General features: G+C 39.7%; 1 protein-coding gene across 4 annotated transcripts in view; it reads right to left on the bottom strand.

The window, feature by feature from the left end:
• The window catches only part of phka1a (phosphorylase kinase, alpha 1a (muscle)), a 34,959-nt gene that overhangs the window by 10,686 nt on the left and 10,454 nt on the right, over window positions 1-13,819 (bottom strand). For all 4 annotated transcript variants that reach the window (XM_046064417.1, XM_046064414.1, XM_046064415.1 and 1 more), the window contains exons 10-25: window positions 11,928-12,050; window positions 11,704-11,799; window positions 10,859-10,966; window positions 10,367-10,445; window positions 10,054-10,188; window positions 8,294-8,403; window positions 7,902-8,046; window positions 7,663-7,741; window positions 6,840-7,003; window positions 4,744-4,905; window positions 3,672-3,766; window positions 3,402-3,547; window positions 2,823-2,976; window positions 1,716-1,874; window positions 1,503-1,632; window positions 80-181 (exon numbers count right to left, since the gene is read on the bottom strand). In XM_046064417.1, coding sequence (XP_045920373.1) covers window positions 80-181; window positions 1,503-1,632; window positions 1,716-1,874; window positions 2,823-2,976; window positions 3,402-3,547; window positions 3,672-3,766; window positions 4,744-4,905; window positions 6,840-7,003; window positions 7,663-7,741; window positions 7,902-8,046; window positions 8,294-8,403; window positions 10,054-10,188; window positions 10,367-10,445; window positions 10,859-10,966; window positions 11,704-11,799; window positions 11,928-12,050 — 1,987 coding nt within the window. The remainder of the gene's footprint in view (window positions 1-79; window positions 182-1,502; window positions 1,633-1,715; window positions 1,875-2,822; window positions 2,977-3,401; window positions 3,548-3,671; window positions 3,767-4,743; window positions 4,906-6,839; window positions 7,004-7,662; window positions 7,742-7,901; window positions 8,047-8,293; window positions 8,404-10,053; window positions 10,189-10,366; window positions 10,446-10,858; window positions 10,967-11,703; window positions 11,800-11,927; window positions 12,051-13,819) is intronic.

Below are 13,819 nucleotides of genomic sequence, written 5' to 3'. Positions count from 1 at the left end.
CGGTGCACCGCTGTTGAAAGCATATAGGGGAAACACTGGACTCTGTCTGACTCTGTGTGATAGAGGACTGTGGACTGACCGCTGCGTTGCACCCCAAACTCTTTCCCACTGAGGATGTGGTGGAGGAGATTCTTCAGTTCTGATGGGGTGAGACTCATCAAACTCTCTGTAGCCTCCTCTCCTACACACACACACACACACACACACACACGCACACATTATTCAAAAGCCAGTAAAATAAGTTTACCAGTGAGAAAATATAATAAAAATAACAGGTAAAATTCCAGTGTGAAATAGGTCTGGAGACAGAAACGTTATAAAGTGAGTAAAAACTTTTGATTTTGAGCAAATCGGGGCTGGATTTTCATGTTATACCAGCTGCCTTGCAAGGTAATGTGATTTGGATAGCAGGAATCTTGGGGTGGTAATGCACAGGTAACCTGATTTGACAACCGCCACAATGAAGAGAATGACAAGAAAACATGGTGTAGGAGAGTGAAACTGTTAATAGAGAGCAGGAGGGTCCAAATAAAGGAAGTAAAGTAAAAAAGATGATGAAGTAAGGCAGGGTTATTTTAAACCACTTCTTTCTTGAATTTTGATGTGGAAATAATGTATGTGAACTCCAATTTTCCTGTCTTTCATAATTAACTTTTTTTTGCTGAGAAAAGGGACTGAAAAAAGATTTTACTCATAGCATATTTGTTGAAAATAGATTTTATCATAATTGTTTTGAAAGTTCTACCTCAGATTTGTGAAGTGATCCACTGTTTGGCATCTAGTATTTGTTCTGACCATAAAGAAAAGTTTAAAACCACAATTAACCATCAGATACCTCCAACTTTCACTCAGGAGCAAAAATCTAAAGAAAGAAAGAAATACTGATTTGACATTCATTGCAATTATTACCGATACAGGATGATATTAATATTTAATATCGTGGTAACATTTTTGGCCATATTGCCCAGACCGAGGGGAGGTTTTATTTTTTAATAATAGGTTTGTTTTTTTTCTAAGTTCAGTTGTAGGATGAACTATCCTTTTAACATTCCCAGTTCTGGATATTGACCCTGGTTCTGGAAATAAAATACTTGTTACAGCCTACATATAAAGCGGTTCAGATGTTTTCACACATTCAGCCTGTCTTGAATTGAACAACAAAAGCACAATTTACATGCCTCTAACTGCATTTTAGTCAGTTGTTCAATTAGTCGATTGACGGGAAATGAATCGGCAACAATTTTGTAAATGGATTTTTTTTTTTAAAGGTTTTTTTTTTTTTTTTAAATTAGCAACAATTCACTGACTGCAGCTCCTCAACCGTGAATATTTTCTGGTGTCATACTTTGCTGCTGTGACAGTAAACTGAGTAGGTTTGGGTCTTGGACTGTTGGTCAGACTAAAGAACGAACTTTAAAAAAAGTCCCCAAGGGTTTAGGAACTCGTGACAAGACCGTTCGCCAACTTGAGAAAATAAAACACACCTCTCTGTCTCACCTTACCTGAGCAGTTGAGTGATTGGGCCAGTTCGGTGGCCATGACCTGGATGATGAGACCAATACGGAGCCTGAACATCTCACTGAACAGACTGGGCTGAGTCCTGATGCTCATAGCCAGGTACACCATGATCTCCTGAAGGAGGGAGGACAAGACGGGAGGCAGAGAGATTAAAGAGGGAGACAGGAGGACAGGCGACGGCGGAGGACGTGACTCACCTGAGTGAGTATGGCCACGCTGATGTTGTTGTCGCTGGCCTCGTCGATGAGGGCAGCCAGCTGGTCTGGGGGTATGGGAGCAGTGATGGCTTTCTCTCTCGGCTCAGGAGGCAGACCCACCGTCAGGTGCTTCTGATGCGCCAGCAAATCAGTGCAGGCCTACGAACACATCACAACCAATCAGAGAACAGATAGACGTGTGGTAAGGTCAGAATCACAATCAGCTTTATTGGCCAAGTGTTCAAATACAAGGACACATGAACACAACAATTCGACTCCGGTTTTAATCTGCTTTCAATGTTCAACACAGTTTTACAGGAAGACAGAAATACACATGCAGCTAAAAACAATGATAAGTAAACACAAACATAAAACTATTATGTATAAGTAGGTGATAAAATAGGTGTAATCATAAAGAGTAAAATTGAACAACAACATACGAGTCAAGTGTAAACTAATAATATCTATAAGAATACTGAGATAGACCAATAACCAATGACAAAACAATATGCAGGCCCGTTTAGAAATTTAAAGCTAAAAACGATGCCGCCCAAACACTTAAATAACGAATGAGAGTACAGATGGTTTTTGTGTGTCATTTTAGATTTAAACTAGAGAGCATGTGAATAACTCCTTCACTGACTGTACACCAAAAATTAAATTTATTTCACGTATGTTGAAGTGATTAGCTTGCAAACTCATCTTAAGGGCTTTTGTTATTTTTTTTTAATAGTTATTGCTGTGGAACAAACACAGAAGGACTCAAGGAAAAGATTCACCTATTCAGGGGAGGCTCTCACTCGCAGGCCGACATCAAAGAGAGGAGGGGAAAGCCTCACACTTGTAAATCTGATGCCATCTTTTTTTAATTTAAGCTCATAAGGTTTTGGCAATACCGCTTAATTAAGATCTCACTTATAGGAACAGATCACTGATAAGTTATCAGCTGTTCATGACCACATTTCTCACCATATTTAACAACAAAACATTCATAGGTCTAACATCACATTGAGAAAAAAACCTCCTTAGCAGAGACAAAAACTGTTGAGTGAATGTCACCCTGTTTTATTTATAACTGTGTCTTTTATTCACGTGTGTCTGTCGTACCGCATCGAGCTCCTCCACCTTCTTCCTCAGCATGCCAGAGATCATCCTGATGAGATTCCAGCTTTTGAGTTCACCTGCCTTCTCATAAAGGTCACTCAGCAGAGATCTCACCGTGGAGCCTTTACCGTGCAGGTTGGTGTCCCAGTCCATACCCCTGCAATGAAAACACACACACACACACACACACACACACACACACACACACACACACACACACACACACACAGTAACTGAGGGCAGCAGGGTAAAGTGGAAAAAATTCGCTTTTCAACTTTGTGTGAATTTTGGATTCTTTACAGAGCCTTTTGTCTTTCTCTTCTCCTATAGCTACCATCTTAAAAACACACTTCCAGCTCTGCTAACATCTCTGCTAAAACCTAACTATACTAATAATAAGTTTGCCCCACTCTGACAAAATGTAAAGCAAGTGAGTAAAATTTTAAGGTAAAAATAACTTAAATACAAAAATAATGGTTCCTGAGCCAGTCTGAAGTGAGCAGCCAGGTTGAAACCAGTCTGAACTTGATGCTGAGCAGGAATAAAAAGTGTTTTCTTGATCTATAAAACTGTGTATCTCACTTTTCTTTGAAGAGGATGTAGAGTATGTCAGCCTGGTCCTGGAGACTTTGTGTGTCTTTTAGCAGCCCCGCTAAAGCGTTGTAGTCGATGGCTCCGCTGGCATCTCGTGGGATAACGCTCTCTGTTGTGACCGACACCTCTGGGCGCTGGCGGACAGAGGTGGAAAGTTAAAGGCGAAGCTGGATGATCACAGTAGTGAAGGACTGAAGGGAACAGGGGCTGGTGTAAAGACTGTAGATGAATGAACTAACGTTATTAAAAAGGACAAACCTGAGTTTCTTGAGGTGGAGAGGCTTCTGGGAGGTTCAGGTTGAGCGAAGGCTGAGGAGAGCGGAAGAGCTTGTTCGGCAGGTACATGTTGACATCTGGACAAAACAAAACAAAAAGTAATCTAGTGTCAGTTAATATCTCCCAGGACTGTACTGAATATTTCGAACATATGAAGCTTGATCCAATACGTCAGCTTTAGATATCTAGATCAGCTCTCTCTTTTTTGCAGCTTTTTTTTTTTTACACGTGTATTCATTGTGTTTAAAGCCAGAATTTTTGCACAGCGGCGGATAAATATTAGCCTGCCCGACTGGAATCTAGTTGTACAAATATTATAATACTAATAATATTTGTACAACTAGATTCCAGTCGTGGCTGCGTATGATTGTTTCCAACTTGTGTGACCCAAACATTTCCAAAAACTCCAGAGCGTTGTAAAGTCCAAAAGTTGAATTGTAATGAAAACAAGATGTAATTCTTTCCAAAATTCACAATGGTTTTTTATCTAACAAAGTATTCTGCTGTAACCCATATTTGTTGGCGTTTAGCCTTTAAAAATTTTTTTTTTTTTTCAAACTCTTTGCTCTCCCGTTCAAAAATGGAGGCACCGTACAAATGGGCCGGTCTAGCAGCAATCTAACATAACCTGAATTTACATTTAAATAACCACAACAACAGAAAGTCTATTTCAACTCTGGTAGGCTGTGACATTGTTACCTAGGCTACAGCTCGCGTCCTTTGCGTAATGAGCGAGTGTCAATCACACCGAACTTTTTTACGATTTTAGGATTAACCTGCTGCCTACGTGTATATATGTTGATGATTAATATTCATTAAAGAAAGTCGCTTTAGTAAAAAAAAAAAAAAAAAAAGATTCACTTTATTAAAGCGAAGGATTTTATTCAAGGATAAACATTTTTGGGGTTAATGAAATCATAAAATAGGACGACAGACATTCGAAGCTTCTTTTGAAAACCTCAAGAGAAAAAGACATTCGCTGCAGCCCTAACATCTTTAGAAGTTACTTGGTGTTTGGGATGTCTTATTTGTGCCAGAATATGGATCCACTCACTGTGTATGTCGAGGTCTTGAGCCTTGTTCATCAGAGACACCATCTGCTTGGTTTTGGTGGCCACGGCCTTGAACCTCCCCAAACCTCCGACCTGCTGTTTAGGCTTCTTGGGGGTAGCGTGAGCCAGCAGGTGGTCCAGGTACTGGGCAAGGTCATCGGCCTCTGGAGGGGAGGACAAAAGGACAGAGGCAGAGACCAAATAAAAGAAATTAAGCGTGGGGGATGGGGTTAAAAAGCAAAACGTTGAGAGTCACGGAAAGCAGAAGAGAAAAAGGTTGATCAAGTTCAAAATGCCAATAGATTCAACTCACCTTAGTTATGCGTACACACAGGTCCTTAAAATCTTAGAGAATCCTAGCATTTAGTCTAAACCATCTAATACATAACATGCATGGTTTGTTCTCCCAAATCTCCCAGAAATCATATCGTTTCCATTTTTCCATGCGCACTTGGTGAAATCTAGCCATGCATACAGTTTTGGTTTCATTTAGTTAATTTCTATCTCAAACGCAGTGACACTTGTCGTCTGAGAGACTGATTCCTGTCAACAGAACTCGTCTAGTTTTCAATCGGAGCTTTATTCTACAGAAGTTAAAAAAGCGTTAAAGCTATTGTGAAGACATGCAGCAATTAAATTATTTTAAAATCTAGACAAACTCCTGTCTCAGGGCGGCAGCAGCAGCGGATATTTAACAAACCAGGCTAGATGCACCCAGAGACTTTAGGTGAACCTAAGGCCCCATCCACACTACTCTGTTTCTGTTTAAAATACGAAGTTTTAAAACTAATTTGATCTCCGTCCACACCAGCGTTTTATCAGCGTACCAGAGTTGATCTCAATCTATATTAAAACGACTAAAAACGCACATCTAGTGGCCGTTCATGTACACTGGGCATGCACGTGCCGGTGTAAACATGAAGCACATGGTCTATTCCGTGGTAACAGAAGATTTGGCGAGAGAATAGAGCACTACAGATGAAGAACCACATCAGATTTTATTTGCAAAGACCAATAACGACAACAGGCTGTGAGTCGTCACAAAGGAAATACGGCGACATACACAGTACAATTGTAGGCTATAAGTGTTGTACTTGTACAAAATATTTCAATGAAGTTAACAAGTCAAGAGCTCTGTCAGTAGCATCGTGTTTCTACTTTGCATGACTCAGAAGACCTAATCAGAGAGCCAAACGTGGGTCATCGTTTTTGCCTGTCCGCACTAAAACGCTCTCTGGAGTTTTAAAATGAAAAACGAGGTCGGCAGCGTTTTTAAAACTTCTCCGTTTTAGGTCGTTGTTTTTGCCGTTTTAGTCTAGACGGGAGGTCTACGTTTTAAAACGCATCGTGTGGATGGGACCTTAAATGTGAAGATGACAACGATGCATTATCATTCACAATCAAAACGCTTGCAAAGAGTATCATGTGTAGACAGTCAGGCTGTGAGACAAGACATTTAAAACATGCATGTATATAACATTATGCCAGAGGTGCAATGTTTTTAAACGCAACACAAGCAAAGCAGGGTTTCTCAACACGCAATTAGTGCCATTATGTAAATTTGAGTTGGTTTGTTTTGTTTTTAACAGCCATTAGGGAGCTCCAACGGACTTATCGTATTTTATTTAAAATTTGAATGCATTCCAAGTGGCCCCACGTGAGGTCCCCAAAGCTCAAGGATGAGAAACCCTGAGCAAAAGCTTCGAACACTCAACAAGCAACAGACTTACAGGACAGTACAGAGATGATGGAGACGGGGGAAAGATCAGTGATGATGTAACAGCAGGATAAAGCGGTGTGGTGATTAATGAGGATCTGCGACAGGTTACTTCGTTTGGCTTTTGTTTTCGAATGAGGTCATTCACAGGTAATAAATATTAAAACGTGTATTTATCTTTTGGAATTCAAAATTGGATCAGCTGAATGAGATCAGGCTCAATGAGAAATATAATTAGACATACATGTAACACATTTATTGTGTATTTTTGAGTGTCTTAGTAGGTTAATCATGTTATTACCAGTACAAACAGGCAAAGCACAGCCCACTTTGCCTGTATGTACCTCTACAGCCTATGACCCTAATTGGTATTTTTCTTACCATCATCATAATGCAACTCATGCATGTATCCATCGCTGTCACCCGAATCATCATCATATGCTTCGTCGTGGCGGCTCATGCTGCCAGAACCCTTACCGTCCAGGAAGCTCAGGTGAGCGAAACAGGAAGTGGTCAAGAACTCCGACAGCTTCCCCGTCTGGGTCCTGGAGAGGAGGAAGGAGGTAACTGTCAACCACTGAGTGTTTATCAGTTTAGTGCCTCACGCTTTCTGAGGAGTTTTTTTTTTATTACGCCTAGTTTAGCATGACAACAAAACCTTAGATTGAAGACCAAATTCGTGACAACAAAGATGCTGGTTGCAAGTTCAAAGTGATTATCTGAGAGCTAAGGGTTGTTAAAATTAATCCGAGATCAGTTTAGTTGTTTATTTGCACAGTGAGAAAAATAAAATTATTATTAGTTTATTTAACAGGGACAATGCATAATAAAACATTGACTTTAAGCTTGAAATCTGATGCATTACACAGAGATTTAGCTAAACAGCTAATTTAATACTATTAATACTCAGCCACCCACTATAGATATTTTTGAGTAACCACCACAATTATGAAATTAAATCTAAATAAAATAAAGGGATTCAGTATCTCCTACCATAATTACTATAGTTCCTGAAAGTTATGATTTTTACCCTTAAATGACTCAAATTTAAAAATGTTTTATCTAGAAAACAAAACAAAACAAGCCCTCAAAATTAACCATGTACTATGTATATATTGTAAACTCCTCTTCCTGTCTGTTTAAAACCACAAATTCCCAGAAGCAACACACGAGACATGGCCTCTGTGCCGTCAGTAAAATTCACCTTGCTCCTCCGTAATATCCATCCTGTAGCTTCTTCAGTGTAGCCAAGACGGCAGGGTCCAGGTCTGTGTGGTCTTCAGCTGAAACACACACAAAATGAGGAATACTTGCTAAACACAAACATCTGCAGGTTTGACATCCTCAACGGCTGAATTCAAGACATTTTTCAGCACTTTTTAAGTGGGACAATTTCAGATACATGTTGTGTGTGTGTGTGTGTGTGTGCGCGTGTGTACTTACTTAACATAGTCTGTGAAATGGGAAAAGTGACCGTGGGGCGTCCGGTCATCCTCCACCTGGATGAGAGGTAGGCGATTTCTGTCCTCAACATCTCCACGATCATTTTGTTGTCCAACGCCAAGTAGAACTGCTGGTGGTCGATGAACTGGAGGGGTTAAATGAGGATGATGAATTAGAGGGATTTAACTCTTCTTCACCAGGATGACGTCAAAAGTTTTGTGACTAGTGAATTCAAAGCTTCAGGTTCAGGGAGTGTGAAAAACATATAAATTTTATGGGAGTATTTGGTCTGTTTCACGTTCTTCAAGCTGTGACTAACTTATCCCAAAACACTTGTCTGGTTTGGAAATGAAAAAACACGTTTTATAACATTTTGATGTAAGCGTTGGCACCTGAGGTGTGAATGTGAACATGGTGTTCCTGATGATGTAGAATTTGGAGGTTCCCAGCACTCCTATTCTCCTGTAGGGCCGCCCCGTTAGACCCAGCCTCGGGTTACGACCTGCAGGGGAGCAGGAAAAGGGAAAAAGGGTGATTAAAGGCCTGGAGAATTATGCATTTGTGTAGATCCTCCGGGCTCCCAGAGTCAGCTGATATGACCACTAGCTGAACGGCTAACTGAGCCAACACGATAACGGTAGCAAGTAAAGCTATCTGTCCATCAGGAAACTCTGTAAATCAGAGAATTGAGACAGAGCAGCCGGGGGACATCAGAGGGAAAACCAGAAAATGTTTTCTCCATAAAATGTGATCCAGTTCCACCAAAATCAATATATAACGTTTATATGCTCCGGTGGCATCATATAAATTGATAAGGCTTTTCATTGGACGCTAAATTCATACAGTACCCCAGTGCAGGATGAGTCATCAACATTTTAAATAATTTCTAGGAAATGACAAACTCTAAAATAACATTAAGACTACCAACAAAATAACTTTTTTTGTCATTGTTGGGCCAGATACTGGCGTGTAGGTCACGTATAGCACAAGACATATATATAAAAATGCTTTATTTCATGGGCACTTTAAAGATTTAACCTCAGAAAGTCTCAGTTTCAAGTCTCTAAATTAGACTTTTTTGCCCATTCATGGGACTCAGATCTGATTTTTTTGAATGATGTGAGCTGCAACACAAGATCTGCACCATCTACATATGAGAAGAAAAAGCCATTTCCTTGCATTAAATAAGCAAATCTCACCTCATTTAACAGGGACAGCTGTAGTAACATTATCAGTCACTTGTCTGAATGTCTTCTAATGGCAATTTCATCATGTCAGACCTAATAACACTCCCAACACAGCCAAAGTCTGAATTTAATGCCATCAGGTTCGCATAAAGGCTGCAGCACCAATGAAACAGAGAGAGATTAAATTTGTGTGTTGTTTTGCCTTCTCCTCTATCTCACTATAAGAGATGTATCACTTAATTATCATCTCGTACGCACAAAGTGTGAAAACCCTTCTACAATCACATTTATAATGAGACCACCACTTTATTACAACTTACTGCATGGGTGACATTATGAATACCCAGCAAAAACCTACATAAATCATGTGAGCAAAGAGGAATTAAATGTTAATGTTGGACTTAATAAAGAAGTCAGATGAAACTGATGAGGCACTATGTCAGTAGATCAACTGAGGAGCGAGCTTGTGATAGTCATAAACTGGGCTTCAGCATCAAAATCTGTTTTTAAATCCATTAATATCATTTGCTTTCTTTGAGACTGAACTGCCACTGACTGAACGCTTATTGGCACACAAAGCATTGTGGCTGTTTTCCGTAACGGTCATATCTATGTCTGAATAAAGCCTTGATAAATATCTACGTCTGAATTATAATACGCCATTTCTTTAACAGATAGATGAATGTTTAAAAAGTGTATAATGTCCATGATCAATAACTGTCGTCCCATGATCTAATACAGTGTTTCCCAACCCTCTCCTGGAGGCAGACTAGTCCTGCATGTTTTAGATCTCTCCCTGCTCCCACACTGATGATTCAAATGATTATCTAGTTATGAACTGCACGAAGCTGTTAAATCTACTAAATACATCTCACGCCCTTCTCTGGATTACCGACGACATTTTTTCATTTTTAAAAAAACAGCACATTTCAAACGTGTCAAGAAAATGTCCTCTGGGGTTGTACCAAGTCTGGCGTAGATGTGACTGAGGACACTGGACGGCTGCACGTGGATGGGATGGATGTCAGCAATGGTCTCCACATCTATACCGTTCTTGCACAGCAACTCTTTAATCTCCTTAGTCTCTGCCAGAATTGACACTACAACAGGAAAGAGAACACGCTTAATAAACATGTACTACTGCCGCTGTGTACACTGGCCAAAACACACATTTCACAAGGAATAAATGTAAATGTAAGGAGTTTATCCGGATCTTCCAACACTGATCTGTGACTGAAACTACAGGCTGATGCCTCATCCAGTGTGCTGTGAACTCACCTTGTACGACCACATCGGGCTTGGGGATGGTGGCGAATCGTCGGTTAAGAGGGTCGATCTCTCCGGGAGCGAGGAATCCCTTAAAAATGAGACAAAGCTTAAAAAGTCAGAGACACAAAATCTGTTTGCTGGATGTGAAAAGTGAAATCTGCCATCTCGACTGATCCGACAGATTAACCAGGACCACCAACATCCTGGAGCCTCTGCTTGGACAGATTAAACAAATGAGATTTAACCTGTTAATTAGTGGGTTTTAGAGGTGCTAGTAGGCAGATTTAGTTTTTTTATGCTAAGCTAAGCTAACTGACTGATGGCTTTAGCTACATACAAAAATCTATAAGCATCATTATTCTCATCTAACTCTGCCAGAAAGCTGGTAAGTGTTTTCCCCAAAATGTCGACATTGAAAATGAAATTTCTGGTTACAGTGCTCACAAATTGGATTATAATCTTACATGTTTTTGTGTGTTAGCAAATGAAATGACAGCTCACCTCATTCAAAAGGTTTCCCAGGATGTACAGAGACTGTCCCCATGTCAGAGGTAATTTACCCATAGGGATCCTCTCCACAGAGTGAGGGTTCATGTACTCCTCCTCCACCTGTGTGTTTTTATTTATTTATTTTTTTACATAAAAATAGTTTAAAAAACAGTTTTAAACAATGTTAAAGTGGAAAAAAGTTTCATAAATCAGATACAATAAAAACCCTTTGAAACACATCCACACAGAACTGATACCTTTCCTTCAAATACACCAGATATGAACAATAACACATTTAAAAGATGAGGATCTCAGTGAGGGTTGCTGCCTTTTTATTGACAATAAAAAACTCTACACCTTATTAAAGAATCACAGAGTTATTAGTGCTGAAATGATTCATCGATTAAATCGATTACTAAAAAGGATCGACACAAATTCCTTGCATCGATGCTTCGTTTAATCCATATAACTATATAGCATACTGTTTCACACAGACATTTATTACAGTCGCACGTCGCGCTTACGCTGTGAACACGATGTGATTATGATGCCGCTGTTTGCAAAGAGGAGGAAGAGAGAGAAAAAAGGGAGGGACGAAGAAGAAAGTGTCCAAAGCATGGGATTATTTTAAGCTAAAGGAAACAACAACTCTGTAATGTTACCGTCCGTCCACCACAAAACGAAACTTATGTCAACTAATGCAACGACGGTCACTGGGGGGCGCACCACCAAGCAAAAGAACTTCTTAAACGATGCATCGATGAAATAATCTGTAGATGCTTCGAGTACTAAAATCATCGTTAGCTGCAGCCCTAAGTTTTATAAAGAATTCCCACACCTTGCCTCTATGGCATTACCTTATCTGGGGGGACACTGTAGAGCTCTGGCACCAGTCGTATCCCGTCTTTCTGTTTGATCAGGATCCCCTCCAGAGCCTCCTGGTATTCTTGCACCTGCATGAATTTACAGAGATTGTATCCAACATTTGCCTCGTTAATATTCACAAGGGACACGAGGCGTGTATACATACTGTCAAAGAATAAGGCTCAGAAACGCACACACACATACGGAGGTAAATTACCTGTTCGGGGCTGTTGATAAAAATGCCATCCAGTATGAGGTAGGTCCAGAACAGCGGCCACTCACACTCTATGTTTTCAAAGAGTTTCAGTTCTGCAGACTCATAATAGAGACGTTTTGGATCCTGGAATAACGAAGAACAGGAGACAGAGGCAGAATTATTAGAGAAGAAGAACTCTTTGCAGCTGAGTGATCACTTTTCTCAAATTACATAAACATGTGAGGGCAGAATATATTTATATGAATCTACTGATCCCTGCAGTTCTTCTTGTCCTCTCAACGAGAAGGTCAGATGTTACTGTAGCTACACGTCTACATATCTGAAAACGGATAGGGATTCATTGCCATGAGTTTAGATTCTTGCTGACACAGGGGCTCGTAGGCGTATCCTTCATTTGAAGTTATTCTTTATACTACAAGTTAGAGCCCGGTCGATACAGGATTTTTAAGACCAATACCGATTTTGATACCGATTTTAAAATTTGATATTTCGGCCCCCCATCTTTTCAGAAACACATAACATAAACAAAGATTAACCCTGACATTTGTTATAGTTATGAGACATCACCAAGATAACAAAATGCAGTTTAAACATTTCTTTGTTTGTTATAAATAGCACTCTGAACAAAAGCTCTTAAATGCTGTTTTGATTTGTGGCTTTCCAAACAGTGGGTTGCTAATTGTGGCGTTGCAGACTGCCCTCTGTCGGACAAACTATGCAACGACAACACTCAACACATTGCTCCGTTTCTTTTGTAATTGTCATTTATCGACTGTTTTAAACGCCGATATATACCGATAAATACCGATATATCTGCAATGAGCTCATATGGGCCGATAATATCAGTATGCTGATTTTATCCTTGGGCTCTACTACAAGTGTTGCTGGAGTTTTGATCCTTTAACACTATTTGCCTTCGTCATGCCACAGCGAGGTTGTGCCAGAAATCCATGTTCTGCATTTCTGTAACCCTCAAAACTTCACACACCGATAACTGGAAGCTTCCCAGTATATCCCCGTGACACAATACTTCTACAATAACAACAACAACCTTTCAAAATCAGTTTTTGTATCTTGTATGATTTCTTTTGGCCGGAGTTAATACATGTGTTCTATTTTCTTATAATACTTTATATTACGATAAAAACATTTCATACCATTCGATATCGATAATTAGCACAATAACTGTCAAATCATCATTTCTTTCAAGTTTCCAGACAATGTGGTTAATTGTGGTTTTAAACTTTTCTTTATGGTGTATCACTTCACAAATCTGAGGTAGAAAATTCAAAATATATATATATATATATATATAATATATATATATATATATATATATATATATATATAATATATATATATATATATATATATAATATACACACACTGACCTCAAGGATTATTAGGAACACCATACTAATACTGTGTTTGACCCCCTTTCGCCTTCAGAACTGCCTTAATTCTACGTGGCATTGATTCAACATGGTGCTGAAAGCATTCTTTAGAAATGTTGGCCCATATTGATAGGATAGCATCTTGCAGTTGATGGAGATTTGTGGGATGCACATCCAGGGCACGAAGCTCCCGTTCCACCACATCCCAAAGATGCTCTATTGGGTTGAGATCTGGTGACTGTGGGGGCCATTTTAGTACAGTGAACTCATTGTCATGTTCAAGAAACCAATTTGAAATGATTCGAGCTTTGTGACATGGTGCATTATCCTGCTGGAAGTATCAGAGGATGGGTACATGGTGGCCATAAAGGGATGGACATGGTCAGAAACAATGCTCAGGTAGGCCGTGGCATTTAAACGATGCCCAATTGGCACTAAGGGGCCTAAAGTGTGCCAAGAAAACATCCCCCACACCATTACACCACCACCACCAGCCTG

The sequence above is a fragment of the Micropterus dolomieu genome, linkage group LG12, assembly GCF_021292245.1.
Source record: "Micropterus dolomieu isolate WLL.071019.BEF.003 ecotype Adirondacks linkage group LG12, ASM2129224v1, whole genome shotgun sequence".
NCBI classification, from domain to species: Eukaryota; Metazoa; Chordata; class Actinopteri; order Centrarchiformes; family Centrarchidae; genus Micropterus; species Micropterus dolomieu.
Note: the sequence above shows the minus strand (reverse complement) of the source record. Positions and strands in the feature narration are given on the sequence as shown.